This window comes from Tachypleus tridentatus, chromosome 12, assembly GCF_004210375.1.
Source record: "Tachypleus tridentatus isolate NWPU-2018 chromosome 12, ASM421037v1, whole genome shotgun sequence".
NCBI lineage: Eukaryota > Metazoa > Arthropoda > Merostomata > Xiphosura > Limulidae > Tachypleus > Tachypleus tridentatus.
This window is the reverse complement of record NC_134836.1, coordinates 2560876-2577462: the sequence shown is the minus strand read 5'-3', so window position 1 is coordinate 2577462 and position 16587 is coordinate 2560876. Positions and strand designations below refer to the sequence as shown.

The window sequence follows — 16587 nt, the reverse complement described above, 5'->3', positions numbered from 1 at the left end:
TCAGTGGAAACAAACACATTGACCTGAAGTACGTCAACTAAAAAAACAACAAACAAAAAACGCACTAAATATCCCACACTTAGAACAAACAACGTAAAAGCAGCCGGTCAGGTACTACCAAATGGTTAGGGCGCTTAATTCCGAGTATTAAGGTCTCGGCTTAGAAACTCCATCCCACCAAATACTTTCGCCCTTTCAGCTGTGTTAACTAGCTGCATTCCTTCTAATCTTTCACTGCTAAATTAGAGATATCCCTCGTGTAGCTTTCCTCGAAATAAAAAACAAGGAAGATGCACCTGACCCTTCTAGGTTACTCAAAATCTTAAGTTAAATTGAGGTACAGTACGAAGAAAAGAATAATTTCTGTATTTCGACTGGCAAAGGCCACTATTCTTACGTCCTACGACAACCTGTTTATTACTTAATGGGTAAAACAAGTAAACTGTGTTCTTTTTTACTATATCACTGTGAAATGATAGACAAGTAACATAGAACACAGTAAATATTTTTAAAATATTTTTTTGTTCTGTTATACAAAACTAGTGAGACAGTTTTCAGAGTTATCCCTGTTAGTTTTAATCATTTCTTACGTTTCTTAATAGAAAACTCTATTAAAAAACAAATAATAAGTGGATCGCTTTTGAATTTCGCACAAAGCTACTCGAGGGCTATCTGTGCTAATAATAAGTGGAAGGATACGCTTATATTACACTTTAATTCCTGGTGAATATTTGTGAAATGTATGGTAATTGGCTCACCATATTTGTTTATGTATTAGTGATGTCGAGAAAACCCATTTGTAGAGAAAAATATATATGTAAAAACGGCTCGTTTGGGTTGAGAAAATTTTTTCGTAGAGGAACGAACAACGTTTCAACCTTCTTCGGTCATCGGGAATCACAAATTGTTGATTCTTGCTATTGAGAATCTTATACAAATTTAGAGAACAGGCGGGACTTGCGCAATACACATACAACAATATGTGTCACGTGCGAAAAAACTATACTGAAACAATTGTAGGTACTAAAATAAATGTACAACAGTAAATATGTTACAATCAGCAGTCAAAGGTGCTATCAGTTATGCATATAACACTGAAATACTTTCATACACGCTTAGAGCGGCATCGGGGACTTCTGGATAGACTTAACGGCGGCAGAAACCTAAATGCGTTTATATACCATCGATACCATTAGCAGAGATACAAGCCCAGACTTCTATTAATCCCCTAATAATACTTCATTATAATCTTAAATGTGTATTGACAATGCGTTTGTAATACGTATTCATTGAACAAACCGTCGTTAATTATTGTGTAACGATTCGAACTTCGATTTCTCTGTAAAGCGCAAAATGGTTTACTCAAACATATCAATTTTTGTTGTGCGATGCTCGTTTTAACTTTTTGGTTTAGCTACTTCTTTTCTCGGCAACGGTTTTCGAACATTGTGTTAATGTGCGTCTTCATATTTCTCTCTGTTTGTTTGTTTTTTGAATTTCGCGCAAAGCTACACGAGGACTATCTGCGCTAGTCGTCCCTAATTTAGCAGTGTAAGACTAAAGAGAAGGTAGCTAGTCATCACCACCCACCGCCAACTCTTCGGCTACTCTTTTACCAACGAATAGTGGGATTGATTGTCACATTATAACGCCCCCACGGGGCAAACATGTTTGGTGCGACCGGGATTCGAGCCAGCGACCCTCAGATTACGAGTCGAACGCCTCAACTCACCCGGCCATGCCGGGCCTATTTATCGCTGTAACATTCGTGCTTGCATTTACTTTACAGCAAGATTGTAAACAGTGCCTGCACTTGACCATCTTTCTTATCGTAGAGAACTTAATCTGGAAGAGACTGGGTTTTCTACCCTGACTACTTCTATTAGTAACTGTGTTAGTTTCACATACCTTCTTGAAAGTCTTACATTTACTTCCCACTGAAATATGGAATATTGCTGCAATTTTGTGCATGGAGTATTCTGACCACTCAAAACTTGTCATGCAGCATTCAAGTCCAAGAAGCTGAGACTGGATTCACACTACTGTTGCTACTGAACATAGTATAACTGTTTGTACTTTTGAAGGTTTTGTATTGGTGTAGTTATGTGTGATAGATTGAATGACAAAAGGTCGCAATGTAAATTATCAATACGAGACCTATTTTCTTTTCCTCACCGTCATCACAAATATTGCCAGTATTGTGCTACACGTTTTCCTATACATACACTAATATCAAATCGTATCGATGATTAATTTTCTTTCTGTATTTGATACTGAATTTCTTTAAAATGTATAAAATTTTGGGTTTCCTATATTCACTTTTCTCCTAATTATTCATACTGTTTATCTCTTGATTTAAAAAATGTTTTGTTTTCTTATCAAATAACCGTATTACTGAATACGAAACCATAACTTAACGTATCTATACTAGAACAGAAACAGCTTTTATCGCATTTATGCGTTGTCGCGTTCCGTAGGGCAATCAACAGAGTATTTGATTTTAATAAGTTTTCATTATTATCAAGAAAAATTAAAACATTTTATTTTTTAAAAGTCTTCAGTGACTTCTGAATTTCTAACTTTAAACACTACTTCTATAATCTTCCGTTGTTCTTTGCTTTGTGATCTATGAAAGGTCGAGAAGATAACATGAAATTGGAGTATCTCAGTGGCTAAGCGGTAAGTTTGGTTTGGTTTTGAATTCCGCGCAAAGCTACTCGAGGGCTATGTGTGCTAGCCGTCCCTAATATAGTAGTGTAAAACTAGAGGGAAGGCAGCTAGTCATCACCACCCACCGCCAAACTCTTGGGGCTACGCCAACGAATAGTGGGATTAACCGTCACATTATAACGTCCCCACGGCTGAAAGGGCGAGCATGTTTGGTGTGACAGGGATTTGAACCCGCGACCCTCGGATTACGAGTCGAATGCCTTAACCACTTACCAGTAAGTGTGAAAGTATATACTACCAAAAATCAGACTTCAGTATCCATGGTAGGTAGGAAGCGTAATCAATTCGTAGGACAAGTGGGGATTCCCCCCTTGCTTGTGCACAAACTATCATATGTTCAGCATATTGCATCTAAGGTACATTAGAGTTTCAGTACTAAGGGTGAATTCATCGTATGTAGTATAGTTTAGAAATATTTGCTGGTATCTTTGATATTTTTCATTTAAACATTTTTTTCAGTAAATAGTTTTCTATGTGGTAATTGTGTGTGCTACATTTTTAAAAACTTGTTTTATTTCAATTGTACTACTCGGGAAGCTGCAATCGAAGTATAATATTAAATCCAGAAAAATTAATTTGTAGCTTCAATTCCACATATTTTCGGTCCTCCAAATTAACAACAGCATATGTCAAAGTCATGACATTTCACAATAAGTGTAAAGTACTGTACGAAATGATAAATATTGTCGTCTTAAAATAAAAGAAAACAACAACGACAAGAAACTCTCTTTTTTTTTCTTCTCCCTGGAAATAACTTCGAAGAATAACGTTTAACAGTTTGAAAAATATTAAACTACTCACAAATAGCTGAGATATTTAATTGAACAAAAATCTCATCAGGCTTGTTACGAGATGTCAGTTACGAATGTATTTACTGAATTTCTCAAACGCTAAACTTAGTACTAGATCAAACATTTAAAGTATCTGATATTGCTTCATGACTTTATTGCTCGTGGTAGGATAAAAAGTACAAGTGGGTAATCTTAAGTGTGCAGTTTCCTCCTCTTATGCTCAGTGTGTATTACCATTTTGCTCGGACCAACGTAAGTGTAATTAATATCCTGTTTTGGAGTTTTTACCTGTGTTAATTAAATTAATGAAAACTGTTTTAATCAAAATAGAATACAGAACCAAACGTAACACGCATTCTGATGAATTATGGGTAGTTTCGTTTTCGATTATTTCGTGTTTTCGTATCGAAACGCATAATGTTAGATATTTTTCGTAAAGAACAAAGAAAAGAGTAGTTGTACGCTACGCGAAGAATAAGGAATGTTTTACACAGAAAATGAGTGATTTCACTGAATTTTTTGCTAGTTTGTTTCATGTTTTTCATTTATCATAAACTCAAAATCGTTTTTTGTTGCAGAACAAAACTTTACTCGTCTTAGAGTAATTAGTAGGATGCGTATTTACTAGTACTGTCTAGATATAGAAGTTTTACCAACGATTTATCAAAAAATTTGACAATCTTGTCTGTAATTTATTATTATATTATTAATATTATCTCATTTAAGCACTTCATACCATACAGTGCTTTTTGAAATTATAAGGTTTATTCAACTAAATGGCAGTTGGAAAGAGAAGTAAAATAAAGGTGTGTCTGTTTTGGTATTGTTAATTTATGTTACTTGATAAAATAAATTAAGACGTGTTTATCAGTATTCAGCTCCCTTTATTGAATCATTAATATTTAACTAAAATACTTTATTATAAATACTGATTTTTTTCTGTATAAAAACTATAATGTTTACTCAAATATTACCAAATTTCGTGAAATAGTGGGATTGACTGTCACATTATAACGCCCCCCCGGCTGAAATGGCGAGCATGTTTGGTGCGACGGGAATTCGAACCCGCGCTCTCAGAGTACGAGTCGAACGCCTTAACCCACCTGGCCATGCCGGACCACAATCGTTACGAACTAATGGGTTTTTTTATGTATTGTATCAAGAAGTGTAAAAGACAACTGTTGTCAAGCGTTTTTGTAAATTTTTTGGGCGTATAAATCGTACTTGAACATCATCTATAATTACTTTCATTCGCGCAATCTTTTAGCAACAGAACATTGAGAATGCATGTAGATTACACTATGTAACACAAATTTCGTTCCTGAATAGTTTGTGTTATTTCTTAATTGCTTATGTTGTAAAAGTATAGAAAATGTCCATTATTTCCTTCAAACTTTGCTTTTGTGACATTGATATTGAAATTTAGAAATTAACCTATTTCTATGTAAAAACGGACAAATTTGTACATTTCATTTACATAATGTCTGAATAAAACAACATATGAATCAAGATTTACATGTATTTGTACTAAAGTTATACATATATGTTTAAAGTGAGTAGTTTTTCGAGATTTGCGACTGTATTGTAAATCACTTTCACGTATCAGTCCCCAAAAATAGTCTTCCATCATGTTTACGTTATACACTCCTTGGTAGCGGCATTCAAAGTCCAGTATATCTTGGTGGGAGTGCTTGCCTTGCTCCTCTGAGTGTGCTCACATATTTTTCTTGAATTTATCAAGATGAGTGTCAAGGACATGGACTTTCAGGGACATCCTGCAGCCCATTTTGCTGTAGTTCTTCACCAGAGCCTCAACCAGTTCCACATAATCTTCGACCTTGTTATTGCCCAAGAAGTTCCGAACCACTACAACAAAGCTACCCCAAGTTTTTTTTCTTTCCTACTGAGCTTCTTGGGGAATTCCGTGCACTACAGTATTTTCTTTATTTGTGGTCCAACGAAGACACCAGCTTTGACCTTTGCCTGAAACAACTTAGGGAAGAAGTCTCGAAAGTACTTGAAAGCAGTAGGCTCCTTATCAAAAGATGTGACAAATTGTTTCATAAAACCCAATTTTATGTGCAATGGCGGGAGCAACACCTTCTGGAGGTCTAATAGTGGCTCACACTTGTCATTGTGCCTCCCCACAGAGAACTCGGTCCATTGTGACCAGTGTTTCCTGTTGTAGTGTGCTGCAGTGTCCCTGCTGTCCCAAATCAAAGATAACAGGATAATGTGTAAAGCCTCCTTGAAGTACCATCAGGAATGCCACCATTATGAAGTCTGTGATAACTTCCCAGCCATACTATTCATACTTCAACGTTTCTAGCAAGGTCTTGACGCTGTTGTATTCCTCTTTGAGGTGCACCGTTATGGAATAGCACAGCTTTGAGGCTTCTGGTTACAGACTGGATACACTGTAGCAGAAGCAGAGCCCATCTTGACGAGTGAAGAAGCTTGAAAAATGTCGGTGACTCTTCCTCTGACTTGCACACTTTCATCTAACAAATCTCACTCCTTGAGCCTAGATGTCAAAAGCTCGGCATTCGACTTTGTTAGACCAAGATCTCTAATCAAGTCATTGAGATCTCTTTGGTTGGAGTAGTATGTGTTTCTCTCACCAGCTGCATCTCTGAAATTGTAATCTGGATCTTCAACGTCTACCTCCTCTTCTGGTTTGCTGCTCTCTTCTGAGGATGGCCGCTTTCTCTCTGGTAGAGTGGGTACAGGGATCTCAGGGCAGTGTGGCACTGGGGCAATGGATAATGGAAGGTATGGATACATGATAGCAGATGCATTCTTGCCAGCCCCACATTTGGAAGAATCCACCATGCAGAAGTAGCAATTGCTTGAGTGGTCAGTTGGTGCACACCAAATTATTGGAATAGCAACTTCATGGCTCTCTTTTCCTCTCTGTACCATCCTGCAGAAGACCAAAATAAAATTATCATGAAAAATAAATTTAGTTCATGCACAACATATGTATGAGGTTCGTGAAAAATATTTTGTATGTAATATTTTTCTATACTATTGAAAATTAAAAATAAATAAAAGATATTTAAATTTTAAAAGATCTAAAATTTGTATAATATAAAATCTTACTATTCAAGCAAACAAAATTGTCCGTCTTTCCTTCTAGTTTTGTTTTTGCAGTGCTCGCAGGTAAAATGAGGTGCCCAGGGTTTGTCTTGATCCCCGACAGAGAACGTTTTTGCTCTAGTTTTGATAAATTGGCCACATGCATAGCAGAATGCGTCTGGAGAAGGCTTGTAGCTTCTTGATGTCATCTCTGATAAAATCAGTTAGGTCTATATGTTCACTTAGGCAGCTAGAACTAAACTGAAGTGATGAACCCCTGCATATATATTACTATGGAAAGTTCTAAAAATTTCTCAGAGGTTCTTGAAAATTCTCATAAGTTCTACAACATTCTAGAAAATTCTTGTATGTTCGAGAAAATTTTCTGTCAGCTACTCGGCACTGAATCTACATGGAATGTTTTGGAAAATGGGTAAATTTGAAAATTTCATTACCAAGGTCACAAAAGCAAAGTTTGAAGAGAAAAATAGGTCTTTTTCCATTTACTTTGTGGCCTGGCATGGCCAAGCGCGTAAGGCGTGCGACTCGTAATCCGAGGGTCGCGGGTTCGCGCCCGCGTCGCGCTAAACATGCTCGCCCTCCCAGCCGTGGGGGTGTATAATGTGACGGTCAATCCCACTATTCGTTGGTAAAAGAGTAGCCCAAGAGTTGGCGGTGGGTGGTGATGACTAGCTGCCTTCCTTCTAGTCTTACCCTGCTAAATTAGGGACGGCTAGCACAGATAGCCCTCGAGTAGCTTTGTGCGAAATTCCAAAACAAACAAACAAACCATTTACTTTAGGCATAAGCAATTGGGAAATAATCCTTTCTGCCCAGGAACAAGAAAAAGTAAAAATTTTGTTACATAGTGTTATACATCGAATAAACTCAAGCTTCGCCTACGAAGTATATTTAAATTTAGGCCTAATTGTCAATTTTTAGGTATTTTTTTTAAATTTGTAATAAGATGTAATGATTTTCCGTCATTTATAAGCCACGGAAAGTTGATAATTAACTTAATTTGTTTTTTATGTTAGTGAAATAATTATCTGTAAACGTTATAAACCTAATTGTTTTGCCATCATACAAAGCAATGCACTTAAATATCGTTCATTTTTGCCCTCGTAAATAGTACTAATACTCACTGTAGGTCTAGTCAATGGAAATATGGAGTTCAAGCATACATACATGGACTGACTGACGAACATCATTCTTTTAATTACGTAAAAATGAATTGTTAGCACTTATATACAGTAAGGAATACATGTTCACATAATGAGAATAAAATTTGTTCCAGCACCATATATATGAATGTATCTTTAGGAAATTCGACAAAATATGAAGACATTCCTCGTGATGACGAGAAATCCCACTTCTAGAAAAAAAATACATGTAAAAAACGGCTGGTATGGTTTGAGAATTTTTTTTATGTGAAGAAGCGAACAACGTTTCGACCTTCTTCGGTCATCGTCAGGTTCAAAAAGAAAGAAAGAGGTAACTGACCGATAGCTGACCACATTTTTGAAGGCGGTTGTGATAACTGCCACGACGTCTATATTGGAGAAACAAGTAAAAAAATGGAAACCAGATTAAAAAAACACAAAAAGTCATCTTCACACGTTTTCGAACATTGCAAATCAAATAAACACAACATAACCATATAAAACATCCAAATACTCAATATAGAAACAAACATGAACAAACGCAAAATTAAAGAATCCTTACTTATACAACAATTCAAGCCCAAAATAAACCAACACAAAGGAACACCTTTATACCTATATTAATAAATATAATCAAACATCTAAGCACGCCCTCTACATTCCTACACTCAATTACACAACCCTCTTCAAACATGTGGTCAGCTATCGGTCAGTTACCTTTTTCTGTTTTTGTGAACCTTATGATGACCGAAGAAGGTCGAAACATTGTTCGCTCGCTCCTCCACATAAAAAAAATTCTCAACCCATACCAGCCGTTTTTACATATGAAGACATTCCTTCAAGTTTCGAAATGCGTTTGAAATATAATCCTATATATTATTAATTTGTAAAAGTATAACTTACATTATTAATATTATTTTTGATTTGTGGTCACTACCAGTTTAGCATGAAGACTGAATCAAACAAATAGTGCTTGGTATATTTCATAGTAAACAGTACGAGCAATGCCTTTTTTAACTTATTAATAAAACAGAAAATTAAATGCACGAGATATTGGGTTCACTGATTGCCGTTTTCATTCTTTGGCATAGATGGACGACCAGTCACTCTTCATTTTCCTTGACCTACAAACAGTGCAAAGCACATACAATTGAGCATTCTCACCACCCAATGAGGCACACATAAATTCTAGAATTTTAGTCTGAAACACTATGACAATTATGAAAACATTTGACACAATTCCCTAAAGAAATTATCCATGGTCTAACAAAATGGAAATGATTAAAGGTTAAATTACATTTAAAAGTAAGTTTATATCACTCATGAAGCTTGTACATTGGAAATACTTAGGGATTATTATAAGCTTTATTTTTCCTCTTACTATCACATAGTTAGATCTTTCTCTTATTTGCTTCCACTTTTCTTTTTGAGTTACATGATAGTTTAGTAAAATGAACCTGGAAATCTGTAAAACCATTCCAGATAGTCGTATCAGTTGAGTGTTATAGTTTTGCATTGAGTGATAAGTATCTTTTGTTGGGATAAAGTCGTTTTTGGTAATTCATGTTTTGTGTTCTTGAATCTGTATATGTTGTTGGTTTGTAATTGATTACTTTTGTTTTCATGGAGTCCTCATAAGACATTTGAAGAATGGTGAATCCCTAGCAATTATGTTATCCTTTTATTTAATTGATTATGTCAGGTCTTGAATGATTACTATGAGGTTCATTACTTTTTTCACTATATTATGAAATTAACATTATTATAAGTTAGTGTGCATGGAGTCATTTGTTAGCATTTTGTTCATGCAAGTTTATGTTGTTAGGTTACATTAGCTCTAACTTTTTATTTTTCTTTATCAATGTTGTTTGAACTTTCTTTCTGAACATAACTCCACAAGTGGTTTCCTTTTTGCAAAATATGAAACAGCTCAGCTTATTCATAGAAGATTCTTCAGTTTCATGTCTTGGGCACTAATGGGAAATATTGATGCTTAGTGCATATATATTTTTATATTTCAGCATGAGCTCAGGGCACAATTTGTGTCATTTTTCTATGCTGGAAGCCTAGGTGTTGCACAAAGCTTTGGCTGTTGCATGGCAATCCTTATTACTTCTTGATGTTCCTTGGTGAGACAGCAGTAAGTCTATGATTTAAAATGCTAGAATCCAGAGTTTGACTACCTGTGAATGTGCTCTAAAACCAAACATACAATCTTTAATACTTAAGGTATTTGATGAGTGCTAACACACATTTCAGGTCTAGTGTAACAGTTTTTGCTAATATGGATGTCACTGTTCTCCTCATTGGTAGTGGTCAATAAAAGTAGGCAAATGGAAAGTGTTGATACCTCACAATGGTGTCTTGTGGTACATGAATATATCATGTTTTTTTCTTCCTGTAATGAAAATGACTAATCTAGTTGTAGGTAGCACACATCCCTTTGGGTACATCAAGGTTTCTTTGAAATGGAATGATTTTACAGTCTGATCTCAAACATCACTGATATAGTTTAATAGAACTCAGTCTTCAGTAGTCAGTCCAATGATATGCAAAAGTTACAGCCAGATATAAATAAACTGCAACTACACATGTTGTATTTTTCTTCAGTTTATAATAAAGATTGTTCATTTTGTGTATCACTTTTCACCCACTCTCACTGAATTTATTCTGTAACTGATATTTTGAACAAATCTCCTGTTATTTAGTAGGTCCTCCTAATAGTTCAAACATATATACAGTCACATAAATATATATCATGCTGTTATTTATATATTTGTTTGATTAAAAAGTAACTTCTTTTTCTTTCAAAATTTAATTTTTTCTTTGGCATTTTCTAGATTGAGAAACCCTCTTTTATTTAAAGTTGCGTTTCTCTGAAACCTAAGTGACTGAAAAACAGTAGCCAGATTAAAAGACCAATTACAACAATGAATAACTTGCCATTATTTTTTGCATCATATATCAAATAACTATACTTGCAAGATAATGAGAAGCTTTGAGCTTCTGAGGAGCCCTGGTTGTCTTCTCTTTTTTGGAGACGTTTACTAAGTTACTCTTGGATTTTGTTAAGTTAATTTTTATTTTACTTTTAGGTATGACTGAAGTTTGGAGGAGCCTGTCAACATGATATCTTTGGCAGATTATAATTTCTTGTATTCCATTTCCTTCAATATTAGGGATTTTGGATGGAGTTTTTGCTAAATATTATGTAAGTTCTTCACCTCTACTAACTTTTGAGTCAAATTTGTATTAGAATCTATGAGTTCATCTGTATGAATGAAAATTGTATTGTTGTAGTTGCAGGTTACTGAAAATGAGCTGAAGGATTTGTGATTGTCATCAGTTTGAATAAAATGGCATAGAGATAGAGGTGGTAATGTTCACATGCCCAAACTAAGGCAAGAGTCTTGTTTTCTTCATGTGAATATCTTTATTTCTACAGCAGTATATGGTCAATTACAGTTTATTACAGCTTTTCTATATGAGGCTCTTCTTAAGATAGCTCCTTTCCCTACATGACTGGTGTCAACATGTACTTTGCAAGTAGATTATGATCAAAGTATTCCATAAACTGTAACTCATGAGCCACTATTTTAACATTAGTGAATTTTATATTTTATTGTCCATATCCAATGTCAATTCATTTATCAACTCACCCAAGGTATGTATGTGAGAGTTACAAAATTTGGTATGAAACAATGTAGTCTACAGTAATTTGCAAGATCTAACAGACTTTTCACTTCAAAGGCACTGTATATTTAATTAATTTCCTGAATGGTTGGCATTTTTGTGATTGAGATAAATGCCTTAGTTTAAGATATGTTAAACATGCTTTTCTCTTTGTGAAGAGTTCCTGTGGTCTTTCTTTAACAAGAGTCTTGGTTAATGTGATCAATTTTATAATACATCACAAAGAATAAAATCCAAGACTTGTAGGGTGTAGCTGATGATAACCTGAATTTTAATTTGCTATACCTTCTACAATGTACATAAGCAAAGGATGTATTAATGTAACATAGTGCGAGTTCTAGTTGGTGCTATCCTGCTTTTTAAGTATTACTTACAAATGACTATAGCTTCAATTAAATTTTGTATTGTGTCAGCTGGTGAACCTTTCCTTTCAATGGCTAGATTTGGTAATGTCACCCTAAATGTGCTCTGATCATGTCTGGGTTTTTAGGCACGAGAATGACTGTTGTTGGTAAAATCAATGAGACTGGTACATATTTCTTTTTTCTTTGGGGTAGTAATACTAGCTTTTTTTCATTACTCAGTTTTTCTAATGTAAATTGTCTATGAAGTTGAATAAGTGACAATTTTTTACTTTATATAAAGTTGGAAGTACTGAAGTTTCCACTTTCCAGAGAAAATACCTGAATATTTGTTTATCAAAGCTGCTGTCTTCATTTGGGAATAAGTGCAGTTAAGTTCAAAAGCAGTCCACGTGGATCTTTAGTGACAAGAAATGTAGCATTAGCTGTTTTGTTTTTGTGTTGTATCATCAGGTGAAAGGATCATGCCAAATGCAGATTTTTATTAGTGGCTCCAGGAGTATGGGGTATATATGCAAGTTCTTCTTATAATCTATAAACTTGATTATGTTAATGGTTCTTGAATGTGAAATCCTAACATACTGAGTTTTTTTGGGGGGTGGGGGAGGAGGAGGAGAGGATTATTTTTCTTTCCCTAAGTGCTTCAAGAAGGTACATTTGTTGTTTGCTAGGAAAGCAAAAGTACACAATTTAATTCCTGAAAGCCACCCTTTGCACTGTGCCTGATGATATTCACACTCACTTCTTTTCCTTATTTGAAAATGTTGGACCGTACTGAGGTTTTTGAATGAGAGCATCATGCATAGTGGTTCTTCCTTCCATGTATATGACACAACTTTCCTGTTGCTAGTTACATATGATTTACCAGAGAACATACTCTTCTTTTCCTGCAAGTGCATATTTTTTGCAGAGTAAGTTAATTACTTTTTTAAAGCATGTTTCGTTTTTGGTTCCTAGCACACTCTTCTTCCACTTACCTTACTATTGTAATAATCTTGCAGTTTCTTAGAGTGAATCACATATGAGATACAGTATTCATTAACATATCTATTTTTCTACACATACAGTCCACAACTCTCTCCAGGCCTTTGACCTTTGAATAGTAAAACCTATATAGAGTTAAACATGTGCAGTGAGGCACATATAAACTTCAGTTTTAAGTTAAAACTACAGCTAAACAATACAGTTAAAAGAAAACTGTTAGAATACATTAAGTGTTTCCAATCAAGGTTGAGAAAACAAATGAAAAATAACTCCTACAAACTTTGCTGTAAAGTATAATGAGTTATATTTTTAATATTACATGAATTAAAAGTCAAATTTTCCCTTGACAGATGATGTCATTAACTTTTAACCCCTGCCAAAGAGCCAAATTTAAAATGTGCAATAATTACAATTTACTTACAGTAACTTGAAATCAAAGTTCACATACATAAATAGAAAATCAAAGTTCACTTTCAGAAATGAGAAATTGAATTTTGTTGCTAAAAACAAACTTAACTACTGAGATAAAAGATATAAGAAAAGATATATGCTTGTAGAAATAATTCATGTATTACTTATAGGAAGAAAACAACCTTTATCCATGGGAATAAATAGTAAAGCTCACATAACATTATGAATTATAATATACCAATGATATATACAATCTTCAGGGTAGCATAACTATCTTTTTTGGAAACTCAAATGATACTTTATGGTATTTAATTTAAAGCCTTCCTATATTTGCTTATAGAAGTAGTTAAATTCTTGTCAGTTTTGTATTTCCACATTAACAACTCACACTGCTTTTTTAAGTAATTTAACATAAATGTATTTATTTATTTTTCTAAACTAATATTCCTTACCAAATTATCACATTGTTTATCAACAAGTTTCAGGAGACAGACAAAACCTATTTCAATTCCCTTACTAGAAATTTCAAGATTACTGTGTTTCAAGTATGCAGACTCTCTGTCTATAACAATAACTACTATTCCAATTCAAACAGTAGCTTCTTCACTTCACAAATAGTGAACTGCATATTCAGGAACCTCAAACCAGTGATGATGTCTATTGTGGTTAAACAATCTAATAAACTTGCATTACTTTTTTAAAGCACTCTTTTGGTGACACTTTTTCCAATAAGCTGTTGGTTATATCACTCACTCATCAGTAAACGTTCAAATTAGTTACATAATATAATGAACAACATTGATTTCTTACTACAAAGAATTGGCTACCAATTTTCAATTATTCATATTAACTCTTATCATTGATTTAAAAATCAGTAACCAGTAGAATTATACACAATGTAACCTGAATAACACTTATTTTGAAATAGTTAAAACTTTACTGCTTGCTACAGAAACTTTTAAGAAAATAAGATCTCACTGATGATTTATTAAAAATTGGATTCATAAGGCTTATTATTTTACAGAAATTAAAATGGTATTTTAAAGCTGTAGTTACATGAACAGAGTAGTTCAATGGTTGGTCTAAGAAAAGGTTTGAAATTTCAATACAGTTTCTGAAACATTCTACATGAGAAAATTGTCAAACATACTAATTAAGTTGTCTCTTGTTTAATTTTTTAAAACAATTACCAGAACAAAAAAAAACTATACTAAATAAGACATAAATGGATAATAATATTGATGGTTTTGATATCAAAACTAATATAAGTTAAGTTCTTTTCAACGAAAATAAAACTGCAAGTTTGGAATGTATTGCAGTTTTCACTGCAAAGCTTGGTATGAAAAGATTAAATTATACAAGTTTAAATTTTAATCAACATCAATAATTAAAGTCAAACCTTCATATGTTTTTACTTGTGTAACCCGAATAATTCAGTTTTTCACTAAAATGATGATTCTTATACTTTATGTAGAGTCTGTTAGGACATGTCAGACACATTGCAACACAAAAAAAAACAAAAAACAATCAAATTAGTCTACAAGTAATATTCAAAACCAGTTTAAGTCATTTTGTACATACTTCTTAGCATATTTTTAATTTTTATTTAGTTAACAGAAAAATGAATGAACCTGACCAGTTACTGAAAAGTAAAGATTTCTGGGACACATTTTATGAAAGCATTGTAGTAAAACAGCAGTGGAAATCAGATGTAGAAGCAGATAGTGATAACAGGAAATGGAGTCAGTTGAAAGACAATAATGACCACTGGTCTATCCTTGTGTATAATGCATGTTGGGAGTTAAGTCACAGAAAAGAAGACCATGGAGTAATGGAATTTCAGAGGTTGGGATTAAAGAGTGTTCTCATGGACTATGTTTTACACTTGCACTATTTCTATCTGGTATCATCACTAATGCAACAAAAGGGATTCAGAGTAGACGTGCAAGGTCATAACAACTCAGACATCCACGACATAGACAAGTTGGACCCTTTGATGCTTGCTGGCTACACACACAGATTTGTCAACAACCAAGAAACTGCTTTGTGGAACAGCTGTTTGCAGAGCCACCTAACCAAGAATCCACATCATGAAACACATCCAATATGGCACCAAGACTTTTGTCCTCATACAAGCCAATCTAGAAACAACTGCAGTCATTGTGAAAATGAAAGAGGGAAAGCTCTTAATGAGATGACATGTGATAAGGTATCTCGTAGAGTGCAGAAAGAGCTACAAGGTGAAATAAGTGACAAAATGTGGGACATAGAACTTTACTGGTTTTCATCTCTTCCTCTAAAGTGGCAAAAACGTGTGGAGAAAATTGTTCAGCGAATGAAAATATAAAAAATATAATGCTAAAATTTAGTTTTTTATACAGAAATATTGGATTTGGTCCTAAGAGGTCAAAATGCTTTAAACTATATATAGTCCATTTGTTTAGACCTTATTCTGAGAGATGCAATTTACAGAATTATAACTTAAGCATTGATCTTAAACTTTTTTCTTGATGTAGTCTCAAATAGCATGTTACCTACACATATACTGCAGTATTTTTTATATTTAGTTATCTGCATTTTTCAAATGTTTCAAATTTAAAAAAAATTCAAATTCAATATTTATCATTCCTTATACAGTATTGGTTATTTTATATTTAAATCAGTAATAGTTAAACTTCAAGTTTTATCTTATTTCAGAAATGAGATCTAAACTTACATTGATACAATGACAACACTGGATCAGTTTTAATAGAAACAGCTGAAAGGTAAATGGTTTATAGCTTTATAATACTATAAGTAATGGACAAAAATGAAAAAAAAATAAATTGAAAAACAATAAATACTTTTAAAGTAAGCAAGATTTAACATAAATTGAGTTTATTTTAAATGCAATGTAGTTAGAACTAATGTACAGCATATTTTATGAAATTCAATAATACAAATATCTCAAAAGATCCAAGGTAAATTTCTAAATAACATCTTCCTACACACACATACACACATGATACTGAGTTCTTCTTCCTCAGAGAATCAGTACATGAAATTACAGAACAAAAACTTGAAGTACAATAATATTGTCAATGAATGTTAGTCACTATACATGGATATTATAGACAAAAGAATAAGTACAATCATTACAAGTAAAAGTACCTACAAAACGACAATCTGTACTATAACACAAAATGAAAATAATAAATTTAGTTTATTAGTTGTCTTGGTGTTTTTGTTTATCCCAAATTTTACGTTGGGGGAATCAGGGGTGTAAAAGTTGAAATTTACCAAAAGGAGTATTATACTATTAATACTTCAAAATGATAAACAGTATGTCTCACATAAGTGATTTTATATGTTATCACTAATATTATTACTTTTGTA

General features: G+C 33.6%; 3 protein-coding genes across 6 annotated transcripts in view; 1 reads left to right on the top strand and 2 right to left on the bottom strand.

Moving 5' to 3' along the window:
- Positions 1 to 2432: 2432 nt before the first annotated feature.
- On the top strand, positions 2433 to 15667 carry LOC143233331 (uncharacterized). 3 transcript variants are annotated; one of them, XM_076469469.1, is made up of 3 exons: positions 2433 to 2679; positions 10858 to 10973; positions 14823 to 15667. In XM_076469469.1, the coding sequence occupies exon 3, from the start codon at positions 14834 to 14836 to the stop codon at positions 15557 to 15559; it is 726 nt and encodes a 241-aa protein (XP_076325584.1). In that variant the 5' UTR covers positions 2433 to 2679; positions 10858 to 10973; positions 14823 to 14833; the 3' UTR covers positions 15560 to 15667. The 3 variants fall into 3 exon arrangements, with proteins under 3 accessions (XP_076325584.1, XP_076325583.1, XP_076325586.1); XM_076469468.1 differs by lacking the exon at positions 10858 to 10973 and having other exon boundaries at positions 2434 to 2679; XM_076469471.1 differs by lacking the exons at positions 2433 to 2679; positions 10858 to 10973 and adding an exon at positions 3591 to 3773.
- Positions 4423 to 7654, bottom strand: LOC143233332 (uncharacterized). Its single transcript, XM_076469472.1, has 2 exons — positions 6624 to 7654; positions 4423 to 6444 (listed from the first exon to the last, which is right to left on the bottom strand). The coding sequence occupies exon 2, from the start codon at positions 6441 to 6443 to the stop codon at positions 6033 to 6035; it is 411 nt and encodes a 136-aa protein (XP_076325587.1). The 5' UTR covers position 6444; positions 6624 to 7654; the 3' UTR covers positions 4423 to 6032.
- Positions 7801 to 16587, bottom strand: part of hdm (meiosis specific with OB domains hold'em) — a 77432-nt gene continuing 68645 nt past the window's right edge. For both annotated transcript variants that reach the window (XM_076469466.1, XM_076469467.1), the window contains one exon: positions 7801 to 8886. In XM_076469466.1, the coding sequence (XP_076325581.1) occupies positions 8866 to 8886 (21 nt within the window). In that variant the 3' untranslated portion in view covers positions 7801 to 8865. The remainder of the gene's footprint in view (positions 8887 to 16587) is intronic.

Coding starts and splice junctions, on each gene's coding strand:
- LOC143233332 (XM_076469472.1), bottom strand. CDS start 6,443: ATGGTACAGAGAGGAAAAGAGAGCCATGAAGTTGCTATTCCAATAATT.
- LOC143233331 (XM_076469469.1), top strand. CDS start 14,834: ATGAATGAACCTGACCAGTTACTGAAAAGTAAAGATTTCTGGGACACA.